The 27110-nt window shown below is 42.7% G+C and overlaps 1 protein-coding gene across 2 annotated transcripts in view; it reads left to right on the top strand.

Annotated features, from left to right (window-relative positions):
* Nucleotides 1–20773, top strand: part of LOC126336700 (glutathione S-transferase-like) — a 286668-nt gene extending 265895 nt beyond the window's left edge. For both annotated transcript variants that reach the window (XM_050000656.1, XM_050000655.1), the window contains one exon: nucleotides 18723–20773. In XM_050000656.1, the coding sequence (XP_049856613.1) occupies nucleotides 18723–18890 (168 nt within the window). In that variant the 3' untranslated portion in view covers nucleotides 18891–20773. The remainder of the gene's footprint in view (nucleotides 1–18722) is intronic.
* Nucleotides 20774–27110: the final 6337 nt, after the last annotated feature.

The raw sequence follows: 27110 nt of genomic DNA, 5'->3' as shown, positions 1-27110 counted from the left end.
GTCACTGTGAAAGGAGGGGTGGGATCCAGAGAAATGAATCTTTACAGTTAGGCCGTTAGGGGGAATTCCAGGGTTTAGGCACAATTTGAGAAACAGTATGTGGAACTGGGTTTTAGCTATGGAAAGGGATACTTTTCTGAACTGGTGCAGAAAAATGGAGCGAGGGTCCACTGTGGCAGAAATCGTGTAAAGGACTGGGAATGATGCAGAAATGGGCAAAATAAGTGTTGGTGGTTGTGAGAGGCACTGGATAAGTGAAAAGATGCACAAAAGATGCGTTAAAAATACGTAAAGACATGCATAGATACGCAAAATATGATCAGATAGATAAAAATACGCACAATTACACAAAAATATGCAAAATACAAGAAACCATGCAAAAATATGCACAAATACATTAAAAACAGACAGAAGCATGGGTGGAAAGGAATGATGATGTTGGGTGTGTGTGTGTGTGTGTGTGTGTGTGTGTGTGTGTGTGTGTGTGTGTGTGTGAATGCGTGTGTGTATTTTGCTATAAGCAAAGAAAGAAGGAAAGGGCATGGGTTAGGGCGAGGATCAAAAGTTCGTGTGTAACGGACATGTGTGGAAAGAAAATGCTTAAGTACTTCAGGATGAGGAATGAGATGGGATCAGTAGGAAAAAATATAATTATAACTGTCAGAGGGGCATTAGAAGCTGCATCACCAATCCGGGCGGTCACGAACTCTGTGTTGTGTGCAGATGATCGTTGATACAGTGTGGCTTGGAAGTAGATGCTGCTTGGTGGGCAGGAAAGAAGAGAAAGAATGGACACAGAGAAGAGTAATTCTATAGAGAAGAGTAACAAAGGAAAACATCACAGTGTTGTAGGATGGAAGGAAGCCATTTGGCAAAAACCAAAAAATGGAAGCTCCAGGTAGGAATATCAACAATGTAGCAACAGACAGATTGCTACTTACCATGAAGAAGACACATCAGGTTGCAGACAGGTACAATTAAAAGACACTTACATAAGGCTTTTGGCCACAGCCATCATCAGTAAAAGAGGGAGACACACCATTCACACATACAAGCAAGCACACATCTATGCACACACAACTTCCAACTACAGCATCTTGGGCCAGAATGCAACTATAACATGGGATGCAAGCAGCAGCCTGGAGGAAGTGGAGAAGGGGAAGGGATGGTAGTGTATGGGTGGGGAGAGAGACAAATGCTGTTTGGTGGAGTGTGCAGGGACTAGTCTGCCAACAGGGGCAGCATCAAAAGATTCTGGGGTTGGGAGATAGGGAAGAAGGGAGCAAAAAAGGAAAGATTGGCTGATGCATTGGCAGAGGGCTGCAAATAAACAGGGTGTGAGTTGAGAGTCGAAAAGAGATGATAGGACAGAGGGGGTGGAAACTGTTGGGTGAATGGTGTGAGGACACTATGTTGTCATCAGTTGCACCTGCATCTTCCACAAGGATATGCTCCTTGTGGCAAGGTGGTTGGGACTGGGAGTGACATACAAACGAGTATTATGTTATGGAGGTCATGTTGGCAATGGAACACCAATTTAGGAGGGGTGGGAAGTATTTCAGGTAGGATGTCCCTCATTTCAGGGGACAATGATAGGTATCAAAATCCTGGTGAAGAATGTAATTCAGTTTTTCCAGTCTGGGTTGGTGCTGTGAGATGAAGGTGATACTCCTTTGGGGCTGGTTCTTGAGGTTGCTAGGAGTATTGGGGGTTTGAGGGGAAATGGCTTGGGAGATCTGTTTGCAGACTAGGTCTGGGGGATAGTGCCTGTCTGTGAAGGTCTTAGTGAGACCCTCAGCATACTGAGAAAGGGACTTTTTGTCAATGTGAAAGGGACAACAGCTGTCAAAATGTAAGTTCTGTTGGTGGTCGTATGGTTTAATGTGGGTAGAGTTGTGGATGGAGCCATCAGATAAGAGGTGGTCAACATCTAGGATGGTGGTACCCTGGGATGAGGAAGACCATGTGAAATGGATGGGAGAGGTGTTAAGGTTTCAAAGGAATAAAGATAGGGTGTCTTGGCCCTGAGTCCAGATCATGACAATATCATTAATGAACCTGAACTAGACTAGGGGTTTGGTGTTTTGGGATGCTAGGAAGGTCTCCTCTAGATGGCCCATAAAAAGGTTGGCATAGGAGGGTGCCATGTGGATGCCCATGGCTGTTCCATGGATGTGTTTATACACCTTCCCTTCAAATGAGAAGTAGATGTGGTTTAGGATAAAGTTAACAAGGTGTATGAGGAATGAGGTAGTGGGTTTGGAGTCTGTAGGATGCTGGGAAACGTAGTGTTCAATACCAGTAAGACCAGGGACATGGGGGATGTTCATGTATTGGGAGGTGGCATCAACAGTGTCAAGTCAGGATCCAAGAAGTAAAGGGGTAGGGATGGTGGAGAGTTAGTGAAGGAAATGGTTGGTGTCTTTGACGTGACAGGCTATATTAAAGGCAGTTAGTTGGAGGTGTTGGCTAATGAAGGCCGAAATTCTGGATAGGACCTAAGACTGTAAGCAGGGATTTGCAGTATGTGTTGGACTTCTAGTATGGGATCATTCTGGCAGAGTTTATAGGTGGGGGAGAAGATAATTGGTGGAGGCCTACTGTCAATTAACAGCAGTGATAGAACCTTTGTCTGCAGGTAGAACGGTTAGGTCAAGATTTGGTTTGAGGTTGTATATGGCTGTTCTTTCTTATACTGAAAGTTTGGTGTTCTGAGGAAGGGACCTAGAGAAGGTTGTGAAGCTAAGCTGAAGGTAAGGAATTCCTGGAAGGTGACAAGTGGGTGGTTAGGTGGGAGGTGTGGTGCATTATATTTGGATGACAGTATGAATTGGAAGAGGATGGGTTCAATGTTGGAATTAGGGTGGTTTTGGTTGGAGGGATTGGTGGCAAAGAAGTGCTTGCATGGCAGGGATCAGGAAAAGGAGAGCAGGTCTTTGACAAGCTAAATTTGGGTGTTGAACTAAAGGTGAGGTCTTCCTACTCCAATCCTGTCACAGGTTTATCATACCCCATCAGTGGCTGGGTAGGCCACATGTGAAAGCAGCCAAGTCATTTACCAGCTCGGCTGCAATTATTGCAGAGCTTTTTATATTGGCATGAGGACCAACCAACTGTCCAGGACGAATGTCCACCGCCAAACTGTGGCCAAAAGCAAAGTAGACCACCCTGTGGCACAGCATGCAGCTCAACATAACACACCTGATATCAGTGGCTGCTTCACTACCCATGCTATCTGGATCCTTCCCCCCACCACCAGCTTTTCTTAACTGCACAGATGGGAGTTATCCTTAAAGCGCATTCTCTGTTCCCGTAGTTATCCCAGCCACAACCGACAGTAATATACTGTCCCCACACCCTGCACCCAACAGTATCCACCCCCTCTGTCCTATCATCTCCACATTCTCATCTCCTACCCTGTTTATTTGCCGCCCTTTGCCAATACATCCACCTGTGTTTCACTGCTCCTCTCTTTTTGCTTCCTTTTTCCCCACCTGCCTGCCTGCCCCAAAATCTGACTTTGCACCTATTGACAGTCTAGTCCCTGCACGCTCCACCAGACAGTGTTTCTCTCTCTCTCTCTCTCTCTCTCTCTCTCTCTCTCTCTCTCTCTCTCTCCCCCGACACAGACACTACTATCCCTTCCCCTTTCTGAACTCCTCCAGGTGGTTACATCCCTGCATTCTGCAAAATAAATAATGTAAAGTTAGTGTTTTTGGCATAAATTTATCCTGAAAATATTTTGTTTTCCTAAAGATTAGTTTAAAATTTTGGTGCCCACAGTGCTCACAACTTATGGTAAATTAACCTCTATGTGACAGTATTAACGAGGCCGTCTTTTGAAATCTGAGGCACACTTTCAGAGAGTTCAGAACTTGTGAAACAGTATCTTGCATGCACATGTTTAATAATGTGTTGTGCACATTCATCAGTCAAATCTGAGTCTCTTCCCTGTTCATTTTCATCCCACACAACTGAGCATTTTCTGCACCACTCCCTCGTAACTTCATCACTCTTACTCAGACCCCATTGCAGGAAGAAATGACAGAATGTACCTCACAACTGTTGGAAGATGCACTAATCCCATCTGTTTTAATAATCACTTCCTGCTTACACACTGATAAATGAAACAGACAGCTGACTGATACAATACTTTGATACTGATACTTTGTAGTCTCTTTTTCCACCCTTGCAAGTGTCATAAAATTACAAGCATATGTTTATTTTTAATAGCCGATCAGAGGTCAGTTTATGTATGTACACTGAAGAGCCAAAGAAACTCATACACCTGCAAAATAACATGTAGGGTTGCCTGAGCATGCAGTAGTGCCACAACACGATGTAGCATGGACTCGATGAATGTCTGAAGCAGTGATGATGATGATGATGCTGGCTTGTGAGGCTCTCAACATCATGTTCATCAGCAATTGTACCAGTTCCATATCTCTCCTTTTCCAATCTCAGCACTTCCTGAATGATGATGATATAATGAGGGCAACACAAACACCCAGTCCCTGGCGGAGAAAATCCCCAACCCAGCTGGGAATAGAACCCAGGACCCCATGATCCAGAGGCAGCAACACTAGCCACTAGACCACGAGCTGTGGATGTATGAAGTAGTGCTGGCGGGAACTGACACCATAAATCCTGCAGGGCTGCCCATAAATCCATAAGAGTATGAGGGGCTGAAGATCTCTTCTGAGCAGCACATTGCAAGGCATCTTAGATATGCTCAGTAAGGTTTGTGTCTGGGGAGTTTGGTGTCAGTGGAAGAGTTTAAACTCTGAAGAGTGTTCCTGCAGCCTTTCTGTAGCAATTCTGGACATGTGGGGTTTTGCATTGTCTTGCTGGAATTGCCCAAATCTGTCGGAATGCCCAATGGACATGAACGGATGCACACATTGAGACAGGATGCTTACATACGTGTCACCAGTCAGAGTCATATCTAGACATATCAGGGGTCCCATATCACTCCAACTGCACATGCCTCACACCATTACAGGGCCTCCACCAGCTTGAACAACCCCCTGCTGACATGCAGTTTCCATAGGTTCATGAGGTTGTCTCCATACCTGTACACTTCCATCTGCTTGATACAATTTGAAATGAGACTCATCTGACCAGGCAACATGTTTCCAACCATCAACAGTCCAGTGTCAGTATTGACGGGTCCAGGCAAGGAGTAAAGCTTTGTGCCATGCCATCATTGAGGGTACACGAGTAGGTCTTCGGCTCCAAAAGCCCACATCAATACGTTTCGTTGAATAGTTCATACTCTTGACACTTCTTGATGGCCCAGAGCATTGAAATCTGCAGCAATTTGTGGAACGATTACACTTCTGTCACGTTGAATGACTCTCTTCAGTCATCGTTGATCCTGTTCTTGCAGGATCTTTGTCCAGCCACTACAGTGTTGGAGATTTGATATTTTACTGGATTCTTGATATTCATGGTACATTCATGAAATGGTCATATGAGAAAATACCCGCTTCAGCGCTACCTTGGAGATACTGTGTCCCACCACTCATGCAGTGAATACACCACCACATTCAAACTCACTTAAATCTTTATAACCTGCCACTGTAGCAGCAGCAACAGATGTAACAAATGTGCCAGACACTAGTCTTACATAGGTGTTGACGAGCCATAGTGCTGTGTTCTGCCTATTAACATATCTCTGTATTTGAATATGCTTGTCTATAGTAGTTTCTTTGACACTTCAGTGTATATGTCTTGTTCTGTCAGTGTTTGTATATGTTCATCTTCCCAGAATATAAAATTATTAGTGATTCAAGAAGGTGCAAAGGATGAGGATAACCTACTCAGAGTTCCATTTCCATTCAGGATTGTGAGAAAATAAGAAGAAAAGCTGAGAGAACAAGAGGAAAAAACAAGAATCTGAAAATACTCAGTTAGTTGGAGGCAGTAGTAGTATTGTCACAAATGAGCACATAAGGAAGCTGATGGGCAAATGAAAGAAAGAAAGAAATTTTTTCAGTTGGAAATAAAGTATAACATGTATGTTAAAAAATTAAAAATGAATGTAAATGAAATCTCTCTATCTCTCTCTCTCTCTCTCTATATATATATATATTAAAAACAAAGATTCCAAGACTTACCAAGCGAGAAAGCGCCGGCAGACAGGCACATGAACAAAACACACCAACACACACACAGAATTACGAGCTTTCGCAACTGGCAGTTGCTTCGTCAGGAAAGAGGGAAGGAGAGGGAAAAATGAAAGGATGTGGGTTTTAAGGGAGAGGGTAAGGAGTCATTCCAATCCCGGGAGCGGAAAGACTTCCCTTAGGGGAAAAAAAGGACAGGTGTACACTCGCACACACACACACATATCCCAATAGGGATCCTTTCATTTTTCCCTCTCCTTCCCTCTTTCCTGACGAAGCAACTGCCAGTTGCGAAAGCTCGTAATTCTGTGTGTGTGTTTGTGTGTTTTGTTCATGTGCCTGTCTGCCGGCGCTTTCCCGCTTGGTAAGTCTTGGAATCTTTGTTTTTAATATATTTTTCCCATGTGGAAGTTTCTTTCTGTTTTATATATATATATATATATATATATATATATATATATATATATATATATATATATATATATGTTAAAAACAAAGATTCCAAGACTTACCAAGCGGGAAAGCGCCGGCAGACAGGCACATGAACAAAACACACAAACACACACACAGAATTGCTAGCTTTCGCAACCGATGGTTGCTTCTTCAGGAAGGAGAGGGAAAGACGAAAGGATGTGGGTTTTAAGGGAGAGGGTAAGGAGTCATTCCAATCCCGGGAGCGGAAAAACTTCCCTTAGGGGAAAAAAAGGACAGATGTACACTCGCGCGCACACACACACACACACACATATCCATCCGCACATACACAGACACAAGCAGACATACACTCCTGGAAATGGAAAAAAGAACACATTGACACCGGTGTGTCAGACCCACCATACTTGCTCCGGACACTGCGAGAGGGCTGTACAAGCAATGATCACACGCACGGCACAGCGGACACACCAGGAACCGTGGTGTTGGCCGTCGAATGGCGCTAGCTGCGCAGCATTTGTGAACTGCTGCCGTCAGTGTCAGCCAGTTTGCCGTGGCATACGGAGCTCCATCGCAGTCTTTAACACTGGTAGGATGCTAAGACAGTGTGGACGTGAACCGTATGTGCAGTTGACGGACTTTGAGCGAGGGCGTATAGCGGGCATGCGGGAGGCCGGGTGGACGTACCGCCAAATTGCTCAACACGTGGGGCGTGAGGTCTCCACAGTACATCGATGTTGTCGTCCAGTGGTCGGCGGAAGGTGCACGTGCCCGTCGACCTGTGACCGGACCGCAGCGACGCACGGATGCACGCCAAGACTGTAGGATCCTACGCAGTGCCATAGGGGACTGCACCACGACTTCCCAGCAAATTAGGGACACTGTTGCTCCTGGGGTATCGGCGAGGACCATTCGCAACCGTCTCCATGAAGCTGGGCTACGGTCCCGCACACCGTTAGGCCGTCTTCCGCTCACGCCCCAACATCGTGCAGCCCGCCTCCAGTGGTGTCGCGACAGGCGTGAATGGAGGGACGAATGGAGACGTGTCGTCTTCAGCGATGAGAGTCGCTTCTGCCTTGGTGCCAATGATGGTCATATGTGTATTTGGCGCCATGCAGGTGAGCGCCACAATCAGGACTGCATACGACCGAGGCACACAGGGCCAACATCCGGCATCATGGTGTGGGGAGCGATCTCGTGCACTGGCCGTACACCTCTGGTGATCGTCGAGGGGACACTGAATAGTGTACAGTACATCCAAACCGTCATCGAACCCATCGTTCTACCATTCCTAGACTGGCAAGGGAACTTGCCGTTCCAACAGGACAATGCACGTCCGCATGTATCCCGTGCCACCCAACGTGCTCTAGAAGGTGTAAGTCAACTACCCTGGCCAGCAGGATCTGCGGGTCTGTCCCCCATTGAGCATGTTTGGTACTGGATGAAGCGTCGTCTCACGCGGTCTGCACGTCATGCACAAACGCTGGTCCAACTGAGGCACTAGGTGGAAATGGCATGGCAAGCCGTTCCACAGGACTACATCCACCATCTCTACAATCGTCTCCATGGGAGAACAGCAGTCTGCATTGCTGCAAAAGATGGATATACACTGTACTAGTGCCGACATTGTGCATGCTCTGTTGCCTGTGTCTATGTGCCTGTGGTTCTGTCAGTGTGATCATGTAATGTATCTGACCCCAGGAATGTGTCAATAAAGTTTCCCCTTCCTGGGACAATGAATTCACGGTGTTCTTATTTCAGTTTCAAGGAGTGTATTTAAAGGCAAAGAGTAAGGGCAGAGATGTCAGTCGAGGCGGAAGTACAGAGCCAAAGAAGTTGTTGAAAGACAGGTGAGGTATGAGCGGCAGCAACTTGAAATTAGCGGAGGTTGAGGCCTGGCGGATATCGAGAAGAGAGGATATACTGAAGGGCGAGTTCCCATCTCCGGAGTTCGGATAGGTTGGTGTTGGTGGGAAGTATCCAGATAACTCGGACGGTGTAACACTGTGCCAAGATGTGCTGGCCGTGCATCAAGGCATGTTTAGCCACAGGGTGATCCTCATTACCAACAAACACTGTCTGCCTGTGTCCATTCATGTGAATGGACAGTTTGTTGCTGGTCATTCCCACATAGAAAGCGTCACAGTGCAGGCAGGTCAGTTGGTAAATCACGTGGGTGCTTTCACACGTGGCTCTCCCTTTGATCGTGTACACCTTCCGGGTTACAGGACTGGAGTAGGTGGTGGTGGGAGGGTGCATAGGACAGGTTTTACACCGGGGGCGGTTGCAAGGGTAGGAGCCAGAGGGTAGGGAAGGTGGTTTGGGGATTTCATAGGGATGAACCAAGAGGTTACGAAGGTTAGGTGGACGGCGGAAAGACACTCTTGATGGAGTGGGGAGGATTTCATGAAGGATTGATCTCATTTCGGGGCAGGATTTTAGGAAGTCGTATCCCTGCTGGAGAGCCACATTCAAGGTCTGATCCAGTCCCGGGAAGTATTCTGTCACAAGTGGGGCACTTTTGGGGTTCTTCTGTGAGAGGTTCAGGGTTTGAGGGGATGAGGAAGTGGCTCTGGTTATCTGCTTCTGTACCAGGTTGGGAGGGTAGTTGCGGGATGCAAAAGCTGTTTTCAGGTTGTTGGTGTAATGGTCGGGAATTCAGGACTGGAGCAGATTCGTTTGCCACGAAGGCCTAGGCTGTAGGGAAGGGACCGTTTGATATGGAATGGGTGGCAGCTGTCATAATGGAGGTACTGTTGCTTGTTGGTGGGTTTGATGTGGACGGATGTGTGCAGCTGGCCATTGGACAGTTTGCCAAGGTAATCCCGTTCCTGATGTCCAGGCGGAGCTTCAAGGAATCCTCAGAACCTTAGGCCCCCTACAAAACCTTTCACCTGACTCCATCAAACTCCTCACCCCACCGACGCCTCGCACTCCTACCTTCTACCACTTCCTAAAATTCACAAACCCAAACATCCTGGCCGCCCCATTGTAGCTGGTTACCAAGCCCCCACAGAACGTATCTCTGCCTACGTAGATCAACACCTTCAACCCATTACATGCAGTCTCCCATCCTTCATCAAAGACACCAACCACTTTCTCGAACGCCTGGAATCCGTACCCAGTCTGTTACCCCCGGAAACCATCCTTGTAACCATTGATGCCACTTCCCTAAACACGAATATCCCGCACGTCCAGGGCCTCGCTGCAATGGAGCACTTCCTTTCACGCCGATCACCTGCCACCCTACCTAAAACCTCTTTCCTCGTCACCTTAGCCAGCTTCATCCTGACCCACAACTTCTTCACTTTTGAAGGCCAGACATACCAACAATTAAAGGGAACAGCCATGGGTACCAGGATGGCCCCCTCGTATGCCAACCTATTTATGGGTCGCTTAGAGGAAGCCTTCTTGGTTACCCAAGCCTGCCAACCCAAAGTTTGGTACAGATTTATCAATGACATCTTCATGATCTGGACTCACAGTGAAGAACAACTCCAGAATTTCCTCTCCAACCTCAACTCCTTTGGTTCCATCAGATTCACCTGGTCCTACTCCAAATCCCATGCCACTTTCCTAGACGTTGACCTCCATCTGTCCAATGGCCAGCTGCACACATCCGTCCACATCAAACCCACCAACAAGCAACAGTACCTCCATTATGACAGCTGCCACCCATTCCATATCAAACGGTCCCTTCCCTACAGCCTAGGCCTTCGTGGCAAACGAATCTGCTCCAGTCCTGAATTCTCCGACCATTACACCAACAACCTGAAAACAGCTTTTGCATCCCGCAACTACCCTCCCAACCTGGTACAGAAGCAGATAACCAGAGCCACTTCCTCATCCCCTCAAACCCTGAACCTCTCACAGAAGAACCCCAAAAGTGCCCCACTTGTGACAGAATACTTCCCGGGACTGGATCAGACCTTGAATGTGGCTCTCCAGCAGGGATACGACTTCCTAAAATCCTGCCCCGAAATGAGATCAATCCTTCATGAAATCCTCCCCACTCCATCAAGAGTGTCTTTCCGCCGTCCACCTAACCTTCGTAACCTCTTGGTTCATCCCTATGAAATCCACAAACCACCTTCCCTACCCTCTGGCTCTTACCCTTGCAACCGCCCCCGGTGTAAAACCTGTCCTATGCACCCTCCCACCACCACCCACTCCAGTCCTGTAACCCGGAAGGTGTACACGATCAAAGGGAGAGCCACGTGTGAAAGCACCCACGTGATTTACCAACTGACCTGCCTGCACTGTGACGCTTTCTATGTGGGAATGACCAGCAACAAACTGTCCATTCGCATGAATGGTCACATGCAGACAGTGTTTGTTGGTAATGAGGATCACCCTGTGGCTAAACATGCCTTGATGCACGGCCAGCACATCTTGGCACAGTGTTACACCGTCCGAGTTATCTGGATACTTCCCACCAACACCAACCTATCCGAACTCCGGAGATGGGAACTCGCCCTTCAGTATATCCTCTCTTCTCGATATCCGCCAGGCTTCAACCTCCGCTAATTTCAAGTTGCCGCCGCTCATACCTCACCTGTCTTTCAACAACTTCTTTGGCTCTGTACTTCCGCCTCGACTGACATCTCTGCCCTTACTCTTTGCCTTTAAATATGTCTGCTTGTGTCTGTGTATGTGCGGATGGATATGTGTGTGTGTGTGTGTGTGCGCGAGTGTACATCTGTCCTTTTTTTCCCCTAAGGGAAGTCTTTCCGCTCCCGGGATTGGAATGACTCCTTACCCTCTCCCTTGAAACCCACATCCTTTCGTCTTTCCCTCTCCTTCCTGAAGAAGCAACCATCGGTTGCGAAAGCTAGCAATTCTGTGTGTGTGTTTGTGTGTTTTGTTCATGTGCCTGTCTGCCGGCGCTTTCCCGCTTGGTAAGTCTTGGAATCTTTGTTTTTAACATATTTTTCCCATGTGGAAGTTTCTTTCTATTTTTTATATATATATTAAAAACAAAGATTCCAAGACTTACCAAGCGGGAAAGCGCCGGCAGGCAGGCACATGAACAAAACACACAAACACACACACAGAATTACTAGCTTTCGCAACCGATGGTTGCTTCTTCAGGAAGGAGAGGGAAAGACGAAAGGATGTGGGTTTTAAGGGAGAGGGTAAGGAGTCATTCCAATCCCGGGAGCAGAAAGACTTCCCATAGGGGAAAAAAAGGACAGATGTACACTCGCACACACACACACACACACACACACACACATATATCCATCCGCACATACACAGACACAAGCAGACATATTTAAAGGCAAAGAGTAAGGGCAAACGAAAAGAGAAAGTAAGATGATAGAGAAGATTTCGAAATGCAACAGAGACAATAACAAACGTAATTGTTGGGTTCAAATTAATGATGATGTAAATAAAATAGAAAGAAACTTCCACATGGGAAAAATATATTAAAAACAAAGATTCCAAGACTTACCAAGCGGGAAAGCACCAGCAGACAGGCACATGAACAAAACACACAAACACACACACAGAATTACTAGCTTTCGCAACCGATGGTTGCTTCTTCAGGAAGGAGAGGGAAAGACGAAAGGATGTGGGTTTTAAGGGAGAGGGTAAGGAGTCATTCCAATCCCGGGAGCGGAAAGACTTCCCTTAGGGGAAAAAAAGGACAGATGTACACTCGCGCACACACACACACCCACATATATCCATCCGCAAATACACAGACACAAGCAGACATATTTAAAGACAAAGAGTAAGGGCAAACGAAAAGAGAAAGTAAGACGATAGAGAAGATTTCGAAATGCAACAGAGACAATAACAAACGTAATTGTTGGGTTCAAATTAATGATGATGTAAATAAAATAGAAAGAAACTTCCACATGGGAAAAATATATTAAAAACAAAGATTCCAAGACTTACCAAGCGGGAAAGCGCCGGCAGACAGGCACATGAACAAAACACACACACAGAATTACTAGCTTTCGCAACCGATGGTTGCTTCTTCAGGAAGGAGAGGGAAAGACGAAAGGATGTGGGTTTTAAGGGAGAGGGTAAGGAGTCATTCCAATCTCGGGAGCAGAAAGACTTCCCATAGGGGAAAAAAAGGACAGATGTACACTCGCACACACACACACACACACACACACACACATATATCCATCCGCACATACACAGACACAAGCAGACATATTTAAAGGCTAAGAGTAAGGGCAAACGAAAAGAGAAAGTAAGATGATAGAGAAGATTTCGAAATGCAACAGAGACAATAACAAACGTAATTGTTGGGTTCAAATTAATGATGATGTAAATAAAATAGAAAGAAACTTCCACATGGGAAAAATATATTAAAAACAAAGATTCCAAGACTTACCAAGCGGGAAAGCACCAGCAGACAGGCACATGAACAAAACACACAAACACACACACAGAATTACTAGCTTTCGCAACCGATGGTTGCTTCTTCAGGAAGGAGAGGGAAAGACGAAAGGATGTGGGTTTTAAGGGAGAGGGTAAGGAGTCATTCCAATCCCGGGAGCGGAAAGACTTCCCGTAGGGGAAAAAAAGGACAGATGTACACTCGCGCACACACACACACCCACATATATCCATCCGCAAATACACAGACACAAGCAGACATATTTAAAGACAAAGAGTAAGGGCAAACGAAAAGAGAAAGTAAGACGATAGAGAAGATTTCGAAATGCAACAGAGACAATAACAAACGTAATTGTTGGGTTCAAATTAATGATGATGTAAATAAAATAGAAAGAAACTTCCACATGGGAAAAATATATTAAAAACAAAGATTCCAAGACTTACCAAGCGGGAAAGCGCCGGCAGACAGGCACATGAACAAAACACACACACAGAATTACTAGCTTTCGCAACCGATGGTAGCTTCTTCAGGAAGGAGAGGGAAAGACGAAAGGATGTGGGTTTTAAGGGAGAGGGTAAGGAGTCATTCCAATCCCGGGAGCGGAAAGACTTCCCTTAGGGGAAAAAAAGGACAGATGTACACTCGCACACACACACACACACACACACACACACACACACACACACACACACACACACACACACACACATATATCCATCCGCAAATACACAGACACAAGCTGACATATTTAAAGGCAAACAGTAAGGGCAAACGAAAAGAGAAAGTAAGACGATAGAGAAGATTTCGAAATGCAACAGAGACAATAACAAACGTAATTGTTGGGTTCAAATTAATGATGATGTAAATAAAATAGAAAGAAACTTCCACATGGGAAAAATATATTAAAAACAAAGATTCCAAGACTTACCAAGCGGGAAAGCGCCGGCAGACAGGCACATGAACAAAACACACAAACACACACACAGAATTACTAGCTTTCGCAACCGATGGTTGCTTCTTCAGGAAGGAGAGGGAAAGACGAAAGGATGTGGGTTTTAAGGGAGAGGGTAAGGAGTCATTCCAATCCCGGGAGCGGAAAGACTTCCCTTAGGGGAAAAAAAGGACAGATGTACACTCGCACATACACACACACACACACATATATCCATCCGCAAATACACAGACACAAGCAGACATATTTAAAGACAAAGAGTAAGGGCAAACGAAAAGAGAAAGTAAGACGATAGAGAAGATTTCGAAATGCAACAGAGACAATAACAAACGTAATTGTTGGGTTCAAATTAATGATGATGTAAATAAAATAGAAAGAAACTTCCACATGGGAAAAATATATTAAAAACAAAGATTCCAAGACTTACCAAGCGGGAAAGCGCCGGCAGACAGGCACATGAACAAAACACACACACAGAATTACTAGCTTTCGCAACCGATGGTTGCTTCTTCAGGAAGGAGAGGGAAAGACGAAAGGATGTGGGTTTTAAGGGAGAGGGTAAGGAGTCATTCCAATCCCGGGAGCGGAAAGACTTCCCTTAGGGGAAGAAAAGGACAGGTGTACACTCGCGCGCGCACACACACACACACACACACACACACACACACACACACACACACACACACACACACACATATATATATATCCATCCGCACATACACAGACACAAGCAGACATATTTAAAGGCAACTCTCCCTTAAAACCCACATCCTTTCGTCTTTCCCTCTCCTTCCTGAAGAAGCAACCATCGGTTGCGAAAGCTAGTAATTCTGTGTGTGTGTTTGTGTGTTTTGTTCGTGTGCCTGTCTGCCGGCGCTTTCCCACTTGGTAAGTCTTGGAATCTTTGTTTTTAATATATTTTTCCCATGTGGAAGTTTCTTTCTATTTTATTTACATCATATATATATATATATATATATATATATATATATATATAACGATGTATATATGCAAAGATGTTGTACTTACTCTAAAAATGTGGACCTGTAGTTGAAAGCAACTCAAAGTTTAACTAATTTGCACTGTTGTATGCAGATTTCAATGGAAGACAAGGATATAGGAAGAGGGGGAAGAAATAGGAGAAATACAAAGGCAAAATACACAAAAATACAGAAAAATAAGTCCAACCACAGCATGCAGTGTTGGAATTGGGTTAAAACAGAAGAGCTGTACATAGACAATCGGTGTGAGCAAGTAGGATATTTGTAAATGAATTACCTGTGGCAGATAGGCTACACAAAAGCATCAGCATTAATTTAGTATCAGTGGTGCTTTCTTTTAGAATGGTAAACAAAATTGTTACAGATTCAGTAAGTAAGTAGTTTCAATAATTTCCTTTAGAACTCCATGATAATATGATCTTTCTACACTAATTTTGCGCTAATGTGTTATGTGAATGTGCATAGCAAGAAATAACTGATGTCAACTGTTCAAGGATGATCTGGATCAAATGATTTGTTATGAAGAGGTCAGCAGACAAGTTTTTAGCCCACACACTGTCGGTTGTGTGACCTTATTACAATAAGACAATAATGTGTGCCACTGGCACTACTTTTGCCCAGCATGTGGTGCATTTGGAAAAACATGAGATAATGTAATCGGATTAGTTATTACTAAATGTAGTGTTAGCACTTTATTCTGCTGGTTGCTTCATTTATCTTTTGTCATGGCAATATTGTAGAAGGGAAAAACTTAGTGTGTCTGTCTCATTGTATTGTTGAGGGGTGAGTGAGAAGTCAGCACATACCAAATGAGATCAGAAATGTTCTACAATAAATCCTTATCCACTCAGGAAATGCTTACACCTCTCTGCCATCCCATTTATGTATATGCATGGCTGAACTAAGGTAAGCAAAATTTATTAAAAAAGATGACATGTTACTTAAATCCAATGTGTCAGTGATATGTTGAGAGACAAGCAGACAAGCATCTTTTTAGGATTTGTTTCATAAACTACCAATGAGTATCAAATGACTTTTAACTGCATTTCGATGTTTCACTAACACAGAAATGTGTCTGAACAGTCCGTGAGAGCTGAGCAGTAGAATTCCTTTCTTCTGGTTCACTTAAGCAGTTGTAAGCTTCTGTACCACACTATCAATATACACACCCATCAGGTGGCCATCAATTCCATAGCCAAATTCCAGGTACTTAAAGTGGCAGCTCTTCATGAACACACGGTAGGCTGGTATTAGTGGGGAAAAAATAGTTAATTGCGTCCCTGAAAGCATGCTACCTTTGAAGTCTGATAGCTGTTTGAAATGTGAATTCATCTTTTACTAGTTGTGGCTTTCCACTGGGCTTGTATTTATACCCAAGTTGTAACAGTTCACATGTCCCTTCTCAAAGTTCACAAGAGCAGTAATATTGTGTCATATATATCAGATTTGAATGTCACATGCCTACCTAGCAATTTTCATTTTCAAAAGCCTTCAGGGGTCGGAATTTTCACAAACAACAGTATGAATTGTACACAACAATACTTCTGTTCAACTGTGAACCATGCATACAGTGTCAGTCACATGTTAAAGCTGATTTTATAACATTGATGTAAAAATAGTAGTCCAACATGCAACTTTCTATCTACCTGAAAATCTTCTTTCTTATTTATTTTCACAATTTTACTGCTATGTTTGCTACAAGTTGAGAACCTGGCATTGCCTGGGTATGTATTTATTTTATTATGAATCATGAATTATGATCCTTTGTCACCCCCATCCCAACCCCTTTGAGAAGTAAGTGTTTCTTACCTACACCATGGTTCTTTCCAGAAAGTAAGTGACATAGGTGCCAAGTACGGTTGAAATTAACCTGCAGTTTAGGAGGAGATGTGGAAGAGACCAGGTAGTTATAATAAAGTGCACCTACTCACAAATGTCCAGTGCGAGTTGTAATTACTGTGTGGCAGAAAAACTTGGTATATATGCTGATGTGTTAATGCAGGAACCAATTTATTCTGGAAAAAAAATTAGTTCCAATTTTGACCACAAGGTGCAGATCTGGCACTATACAGCATCTCGTCAATGTCTCCAGTGTTCATATTGAACAAATCGTGTAAGCAGCAGTTAATAATAAAATCAACATTATGCCTTTCTCACTTGTTTGACCTATTCTGACCATGTCCTGTTCCTAATACATTACACAGGCAAACATTTCTGGAAGTCTTTCTTGCATTCACGGGTACCAGATTTGTATGTGGCAACCACAACTGGATCTAATTTTTTTCTGTCATAAATCAGTTCTGTGTTACCAAGTTTCAGTGCCATATAATTATGGCAGCCCACACTGGAACTCTGTGGGCAACTGCACTTTCATTATAACCACCTTGTACAGACATACACTTTTATAACATGTATGGATTCTGTTACTGAGTTGAATAACAAATAAATCTTCTATTAGTTCATCTCCTTCTTCCCTCTCTCTCTCTCTCTCTCTCTCTCTCTCTCTCTGTCTCCTCCTCCTCTCCTTTTCTAGTCATTCTCTCACCCCCCATCTGTCCATCTTCTCCTTCCCCCTTTTCTCTCCACGTTATCACCAACACCCTAACAGGAGGTTGCTGGTCAGTTCTTATCTCAACAGTATTTCTTTTCAGACCGTAAGTAGTATATGTACCAACTTTAGTTGAAATTTACCTAGGGGTTTAGGAACGGGTCTCCATCCATAGCTTTGCCAGTGTACACACATCACATATCTTTAACATATTACACCTTTATCTTGTGCAAATTTCACCCTGCAATTTCATTTTCACTTGGCTCAATGTTTATGCTGTCATCCCTCCTCAACTGTGTGTTGTATGATGATATATTTTTGCGAGTACATTCAGCGGTATATGCATATACTGTCTGCAGAATGTGTTGCAAATAGAGTTAATAAAGAAGTAATATGTTACAGGGTCATGCCTGAAGTGGCAATTTTACTGCAAGAACAGCAAAAATGTAGTAAGTGATAAACACTTTTCTTTCATCTTTTTTAGGTGTGCCAGTAAGAAAAAGTCTTGTAAAGGTTTGAAATTATGTGTAAATTTGGTTTCAAATCACTGAGGGCCCTTATTCTCAGGCTATTTGCTTGCCGTGAGCTGCACTCCTTTTTCAACACCATCCCCGCCCCCATCCCTTTGAGAGGTAGGTGATTCTTATTCCTACAGTGGTTCTTACCAGACAGTAAGTGCTATGTGTACGAAGTCTGGCTCAAATTGATCCAGTGGTTTAGGAGAAGATGTGGAACATACCACAATGTCAACGTGATGTTAAAACCAATCTTTCTTCCTTAAATGCAGTTTTAGAATATGTATGGATTCATCAAGAAGATGAAAAGTTACACAGTAACTGTTTTATCTAAGGAAACTACCAAGTAGAAAAATGTGCATTTTATAGTACACTCTATGTGAAAATTCCTGTACTGAGAACCATAAGGACCTAAAGCACACTATTGATGAGCCCACATTTAAGTGAATATCACAGAAACCAGTGAGACAGCTTTCTGTGAATGTTCATATATACAATGTGGGGCTACAGCACATATAAACCTGACTCACCATAAGGTCAACCAATGTAAGAAGCATGACTAAATGCTACAATCTCACAATCAGCATTATGTGGTTTAGGCCCTTATGGTTCTCACCACCTCAGTTTATTTCTTCTTGCATTCCTGTGTTAGGAAATATATCAAGCGCTTCTCTGGCACTTGAATCATATAGATTAGACATGTATTTAATACCAAACACCATACAAACGTCTTTAGCATTACATGACAGCCTGTTTTATATTAACCATAAATTTCCTTGTTTCAGCTTACCTGGACGGACTTTGTTTTTGCAGTGTCTCTAGAAAATTTTGAACTCATTTTTGGTAAAGAGTCCCTTGATCATTATCCAAAACTCAAAGCTCTTAAGGATAAGGTTTTCAGTTTGCCAAGAATTCAAGAATGGATAAAGAAAAGACCTGTAACTGAATTCTAATATTTACTGCTGTTATGGAATGTGTATTTCAAGTCACACTATGTTTTCAGAAAAACTGATACAACATATGAAGGAACTATATCTTCACTTCAAGATAAAAAATAAATTATAACTGTATTATTTCTTGAAGGAGACAAATACAATGAAGTTCAGTAATCATATATCACTTATGTGGATGCATCACGAATCTATGCATTGCAGTGAACGTTTTTTTTTTAATTAGTCGGACATTTTTTGTTAAAATGACAGACAACATTACATACTCTGAATCACATTTTCTTCACAGCGTAAAGCAAAGATCAAATGAACAGAGAATAAGATAGCAGAAACTTTTTTCTGTTTATATCAAATGGTCCTTCAACAAAGGAAACTTTTGAGCACACATATTTGTCCATTTCTGAAGGTTTTTTTCAACAGCTGATTGTAAGAAACAATGACTTTTGTCTCTGTTAGAGAAGAAATATTGATGGTTAGCTGGCCATCTACTGTCTATATTACAATGTAAATTTATTTTTTACAAAATACATTGATTGTGTAAATACATATATATATTTTTTTTAAATCTCATAGACAACATAAATTTTGAGCTTCTTTTCTGTAGAAATGATGTTGTGGAGATAAAGTTACTTATTTTCTGTTTCCTGTTTATAGCCTTCTTAAGATCAATTCCTATACACGTTCAATTCTTATGCACAATGCACTTGTGAAGCTATCAGCAGTTTCCATTAACAGGCAAAAATGTCCTAACGAGGAAAACAAGAATTTTGTGTTTCTCTGGAACACATCTGATAAAATTATTTATGACAAAGTAAACCTGACCCTAAACTGTAGTTCAATTTATTGCACTAGAAAATAGTTTATTCAAGCATCACTAGACTAAAGCACTGCTGTTTGTGAAAGTAATAAGCTGAAATGGTCCACACATGCTGATAAATTTACTATACAGTTTGCTTGGAGTAAGAGTACAGTTAACTCTATTTTTTGGTTCATACAAAGTATTTCAAATGCAAAGGATAGTGGTGCCCAAAGTGAAAATTTGCACCAATACAAACCTCTCCATATAATATCAATTATTGCAACAAGTTTTGTACATTCTCCTGGGAAATTGATTGAGAAGTATCAGAGCAAGTTGAAAAATACTGTTGTGGTGGTGGTGGCAGAAATAAGGAACTAAGTTTAAAGTATGTAGGATTAGCTTATATTAAGCAAATGCAGGTGTGGAGCCAAGGATCCATAAAACAATGTATATTTTTACATACTCAGTTTCCAAATTTTTTCAGCTAACTTTCAGAGTCAGTTAGTGCAAAATTTAAAGGTCTCAGAAATTTCATAAATTTTAGAAAATTACATGTCTAACACACAGTACTTTTCAATTGCTTGGCCAAGGGATGGACTTGTCGCCTGACTACAAAGCAATGATGCCCATTCTCAGGCTGAGTCTACCGGATGCCAACAAGAAATCTGACAGGGTTCATGACAACCATAGGAAGAATTGTGAAACCACAGGACACTGAGTATGGCATGACAGAAGAGATAGATCCTTGGTTAAGAATTAGATTACAGAAATATTGATTGTTCTTTAACATAGACATAAATGGCCAAAAGAAAAACCATGCACTCCATTAAGCCATTGTTTGCAGATCTCAGATGACAATGACAGTGCTAAATGAAGTTCTACTAATGAATGCACAATTTACTTTTATATAGTGTAGATTATGACATCCTGAAAACTGTGGGATCTTGTCACTATAATGTTTCTTAACTCGTTTTCATGCTACATGTGCTTCCCAAATTTATTGGACATTATGTTAAAGCATTGTACTAAGCACTACTGTAAACATGTTATTAGTATTTTATTATATTAAAACATATGATATCTTTTATTATTGTTGTTTTTATTGAAACTTTAGGCACTTTCACATATTAAAATTATCAGTGATGGCAAATTCTATTTCTGGAGAGGTGGGGAGGTAGTTACTGAGAATCTACATACTTCGGCGTCACAAATAAATTGTGACACACATGCCCTTCCTCCAAAGAACCAAAATTTGGATCTTCGTCTCATGGAAACTGGGGATTTAGTCAAAGAAATCATTCTCTCATTTGAATGACCCTGTTTTGCAGAAACAAGCAAATTCTCTCCAATTGTGGGTGAACACACTGTAACAAGGAACAAAATAATAGACACAGTTGAACACCATGCCAATACTCTCTTCAGTGATATAATTTGGAGATCCTGCTCAATGTAGTCATTGCATACTACTTCCTGCTATTAATGTAAAGCATCATCAACCCTAATGCTAGTTTGGACACCGCTGTGCTGTATTAGGCACCATCATATACCCTTGCCTTCCCCTAATCTTTGAAGTAAATCCCCACCCAGCTACAGGCAACCTAATACTTAATGTGTACTCTACACCACAGTGCAACTTTGCATTTCTCATATTCTATACAGATCATTGCCAGAGATGAAAGACACAAGTGACAAAGCACCCTAGGACTGAGTAGCAATATAAGAAAATATTGTACTGCTACCCATTGCAGGGATCTGAAAATACCACCAAATTGTATTACGTGTCATCAGCTAAGTATCTACTGTGAGAAGTATATTCATCACTACCCCACCCCTCCCACTCAACCTTAGTGTCACCCTACAAAGCTCCAGCACCTGCAGTCTCCTCAGCAAAATAAAAAGTGGCTCTGTAATGTCATTTGAGCCTCAGTACTGCAAATACAATAATTTAGAGACCTTAGAATTCCACATACACTGTAGAGTACAAAATCAGAGTTCCATTCTGGGCCAATAACTCAAATTTCACAAACAGCAGTGTACTTGAAGAGCACATATTTCTGATAAACTAAATGTTTAGTGCCTATTTTTGTATGTAAAAATACCAGAATGTAGAGAAACCTGTTTATAAAAAAAATGTGTCACACAAGCTATCTAAAATGTACAAAATGACTGTCACATGCAATGAAGAAACACAAAAATATATTCAACCAAAACTATCTTGAAGTGATGGTTATTATTTAATAGACACTTAAACAAGGTCAATGAGGAGAGCTACAAAATAAACTTGATGGCCAAGTTCATTGAAAAATACTATTACCTCTTGCTACTGTTGCCATTCCCCATTACTACTATGTTCTTTCCTCATTGCCCTTCTTTCCCCTATGTTCTCCTGTTTGTCATGTGGCCTTTTCCCTCCTCTCCATCTTTCTTGCCCATAAATTGGGTGAGCTTCTTATTTACAACAGAATACCAAATGACATTCACAGAAGGAATCACTAATAAAACAAATCAGGTCAAAACAAAACAAATTATCACATTAGTATTTCATGAATGACTGAAGGTGAAGATTCAGTAACACAAAACTGCAAAAGTCAGAATTGAGGTCATGAATGTGAATGGTAAAGACAACAGTAATATGTGCAACAATCTTCTGAAGGTAAGCAAAAGAGGATAAAACTGCAAGACAAGATGTAAAAATTAAAACTAAGCTCAAAACATCTTTACATACTCCAGACAGGTACTGGAAAACATAAACACAACCAAGAGCACGCATTTTCTCAGCCAGATGGAGTGAGATATTGAACAATTACAGCAAGAAGGTCAGACAACAGCCGAGGAAAATAATGTAGCAGCTGTGGTACAGACAAACATACGAAATGGGTGAGAGTCGGGAAGTAATGGGAGGCAGGATGTGGGGAGAAAGGTGGCTTTCAGTGGCAGGAACAGAATGAAGACTGAAAAAAATATCAATCATAAACAAAGCCTGACACCAAACCTACCATCACCACCTGTTTATTTTTGTCCAACTACATTTAAGACTCATAATTGTTTCTCTTTCCAAGGCCAAATCTATATACAACATGGCACCATACCATGTTAATCTCTTTATGGTAAATTTAAAGGAATCCTTCCCATCTACTCAACACTTTGTCTAGTTTAGATTCATTGATGACACCTTCCTAACCTGTGCAAAACAGTTTCTGCTCCTTCCTTCAGAACCTCAATATCTACTTCCAAACTTCTTTACTTCTCCCTTCTCGAGTCAATGATCTACTGTCCTATATTTTAATTTCTGCCTCTCAGATAACTCCACAAAAGTCTATGTCCAAGTCACAGTACTGCCACTTTGACAGCTGTCACTCATTCTACACTCCTGGAAATGGAAAAAAGAACACATAGACACCGGTGTGTCAGATCCACCATACTTGCTCTGGACACTGCGAGAGGACTGTACAAGCAATGATCACACGCACGGCACAGCGGACACACCAGGAACCGCGGTGTTGGCCGTCGAATGGCGCTAGCTGCGCAGCATTTGTGCACCGCCGCCGTCAGTGTCAGACAGTTTGCCGTGGCATACGGAGCCCCATCACAGTCTTTAACACTGGTAGCATGCCGCGACAGCGTGGACGTGAACCGTATGTGCAGTTGACGGACTTTGAGCGAGGGCGTATAGTGGGCATGCGGGAGGCCGGATGGACGTACCGCCGGATTGCTCAACACGTGGGGCATGAGGTCTCCACAGTACATCGATGTTGTCGCCAGTGGTCGGCGGAAGGTGCACGTGCCCATCGACCTGGGACCGGACCGCAGCGACGCACGGATGCACGCCAAGACCGTAGGATCCTACGCAGTGCCGTAGGGGACCGCACCCCCACTTCCCAGCAAATTAGGGACACTGTTGCTCCTGGGGTATCGGTGAGGACCATTCGCAACCGCCTCCATGAAGCTGGGCTACGGTCCCGCACACCGTTAGGCCGTCTTCCGCTCACGCCCCAACATCGTTCAGCCTGCCTCCAGTGGTGTCGCGACAGGCGTGAATGGAGGGACAAATGGAGACGTGTCGTCTTCAGCGATGAGAGTCGCTTCTGCCTTGGTGTCAATGATGATCGTATGTGTGTTTGGCGCCGTGCAGGTGAGTGCCACAATCAGGACTGCATACGACCGAGGCACACAGGGCCAACACCCGGCATCATGGTGTGGGGAGCGATCTCCTACACTGGCCGTACACCTCTGGTGATCGTCGAGGGGACACTGAATAGTGCACGGTACATCCAAACCGTCATCGAACCCATCGTTCTACCATTCCTAGACCGGCAAGGGAACTTGCTGTTCCAACAGGACAATGCACGTCCGCATGTATCCCGCGCCACCCAACGTGCTCTAGAAGGTGTAAGTCAACTGCCCTGGCCAGCAAGATCTCCGGATCTGTCCTCCATTGAGCATGTTTGGGACTGGATGAAGCGTCGTCTCACGCGGTCTGCACGTCCAGCACGAACGCTGGTCCAACTGAGGCGCCAGGTGGAAATGGCATGGCAAGCTGTTCCACAGGACTACATCCAGCATCTCTACGATCGTCTCCATGGGAGAATAGCAGCCTGCATTGCTGGGAAAGGTGGATATACACTGTACTAGTGCCGACATTGTGCATGCTCTGTTGCCTGTGTCTATGTGCCCGTGGTCCTGTCAGTGTGATCATGTGATGTATCTGACCCCAGGAATGTGTCAATAAAGTTTCCCCTTCCTGGGACAATGAATTCACGGTGTTCTTATTTCAATTTCCAGGAGTGTATATTAAAATGGCTCTCACTTATTGTCTTGGCACCAGTGAATGTTACATCTGCAGTGGGAAGCAGGAGTCAGCCAAATTTGCTAATAACCATGCCAGCACCTTTACAGACTCCAAGCATCCTGCCAAGCTAGCACAAAAAGAAATGCCACTTGTTCCTGTAGCACCATCAACTCCGTAGTCATTGTGAAGCAGTCACTGATCACTACTTTTTTTATCACCAAGACCTCGCGAAAACTTCACTGCATTTTTCACCAAGGCTTTGACTACCTCCCATCAAGCCCCGAGATAAAAGATACCTTATCCAAAATCCTACCCTCATCTCGAAAGTAGCACTTTGTCACTTAACCAACCTGCAAAACATCCTGTTCTACCCACAAGCCAAGCCTGCTTCCAGTACTGCGCACCACAAGTCATTCCATCTGCTCACAATCTAAGTGTAACAAAACCTCTCTTGTACATCCCCCTACACTTTCTTCTGCAATCAAGTCACAAATATTTCATACATTATAGAAGGTAGAATTCTGTGTGAGAGCAGTTATATTATATGACCATCTGTGCAGCATTATGTGACAACTCAACAGCTGTTGAGCATGAACTGGCACTATAAAATTGTTTGTTAACTGCAAACTTTACACATCAGTTACTGAACATTCTGCACACCATATCAAGGATGACCACAGCTATTTCAGTACATGTGCAGTGTGGACCCTCCCTCCACTACTGGCTCATCTTAACTGCATGGATAAGAATTGCCTTCCATTCATGTAACACTCCTGATCTAAGGCACCAGTCCACTTCCCACTCCCTTATACTTACCCTCTTTCTTCCCTCTACAGTCATTCAATCATTTAACACACCACACTTCCTCTTTCCACATCTTATACTCACATTCCTCCTCTCTCCTCCCCCGTTTTACGAAGTTAACCTTTTCTGTCATCATTTTGCCACTCACAGTTGCTTGTCTAACCCTCCCTCCCTCAATCTTCTCATTACCCTCCTTGCTACTGCATTTGCATCTGTGCCACACATTAATCAACTACAGGTATGTGGTTGTTTTTCCTCAATTTTGTGAGTTGTTTCAGTCTCAGATTTTTTTTTATAGACTGATTTGAGCAACACTGTTCCTCATCATAGTGAATACAATGACCATGAGATGATGACTAAACTATTATACTGGTGTACAACACAACATCAACTGATGTATAAGCATCTGTACTATACTGCAAATGTGTTTTATAAGCCTTGAGCATGGTCTTCAAGTAACAATAAGTATTCTAAATATGTGGCTTAAATAATTCCAAAGCTTCATTGCAATACCCAGCTTAGTAATATGAAGCATGTTTTCATAAAAATAAATCTTATCCTTATGTCATCAGTGACAGTACCACACATGAGAGCAACATTATCCATCAGTACAAATGCAACCATGTTTCATATTGGCCCGTCATCCTTCACCAAAACTTTAAACGACAAATATATGCAGTATCAAATAATGGAAAATCCACAATGGAATAACAACAATATGGAAAGGATAAGTTGCTATTCACCACATAGAGGTGGTATTCGCAAGCAGACAAGGACAATGATAAAGACTGCTAAACATTGAAGCCTTTGGACAAAAAAATCCTCCTGGTAAATGGCCACTGCTTCCGACTGCTGTGGCTCTGGGACAGTGGTGGTGGTGGTGGTGGTGGTGGTGGTGGTGGTGGTGGTGTGTGTGTTTTAGCAGTCTATCGTTTTCAAATATAGGAATTATGTAATAAGTTCAACAACATGTGGGTGAGAATTTACTTTAAATACACTGCTAGTCCTTATCAGTACTCAATTTCTTGTGATTCAAGTGTTGCTGTTTAGCTTCTGCTTTTATCTCCTTTTCTTCACAATTAGCCTTCTGACCTAGTTTGATACTTTGCCAATTTCTCCCCACAGAACTTTTCTTATTGGTTTTTACTGATTTTCATTGAGAGTGTGTTCCTCTTTTGACTTCTATCATTCTGAACACTATATGTGACTGAATAATCATGTCGAATTATCATCATTTTTATGTTCCATTTTAAATTAGGTCTTATTTCTTTTACATTCCCAAAGATTTGTTTCTTACCCACCTGGCTGTATCCTCTCACTTATTCACTGCCTCCTCCTGAACAGCACAATAAGAGCAGTAATTCAAAGCTCTTATCAAACATTCCAATTGTTAAACACTCTTTAAAACAGACAGCTTGTATTTATTTCTTGTTTGAGATTCCACATCACACCCTCACATCCTTTCTAATTTCCTTGTTGTAGCACAGTTTTTCTAATAGTGTTTATTCTGAGCTTCGTTTTTGCTAGATGACACTGAATAATGCTGAGCTATAGCTTTTTCTACATTCACATATGCCATACCAGAAATACAAAGTACATGTATTATCACCCAAAAATATATCTTTTAAAAATTTTCTGATCTTTTGATCTGAGATTAAGCTTATTGGTAATCTGCAAACTGATGCTCAGCCATTAATAAAATACATGTACTGAGTACCAATGATAAAATGAAATCCCATACAAGGCTTCATGCAGACATTTGTTTTACCAATGTTGACTGTGCTGTTTTTATATTCTACCTGTTAGAAAAATTCAAACAGTGATACAGCTC

This window comes from Schistocerca gregaria, chromosome 2 (genome assembly GCF_023897955.1).
Source record: "Schistocerca gregaria isolate iqSchGreg1 chromosome 2, iqSchGreg1.2, whole genome shotgun sequence".
In the NCBI taxonomy this organism is placed as follows: Eukaryota; Metazoa; Arthropoda; class Insecta; order Orthoptera; family Acrididae; genus Schistocerca; species Schistocerca gregaria.
The sequence above is the reverse complement of the archived record's forward strand: the minus strand, read 5'-3'. Positions and strand labels throughout refer to the sequence as shown.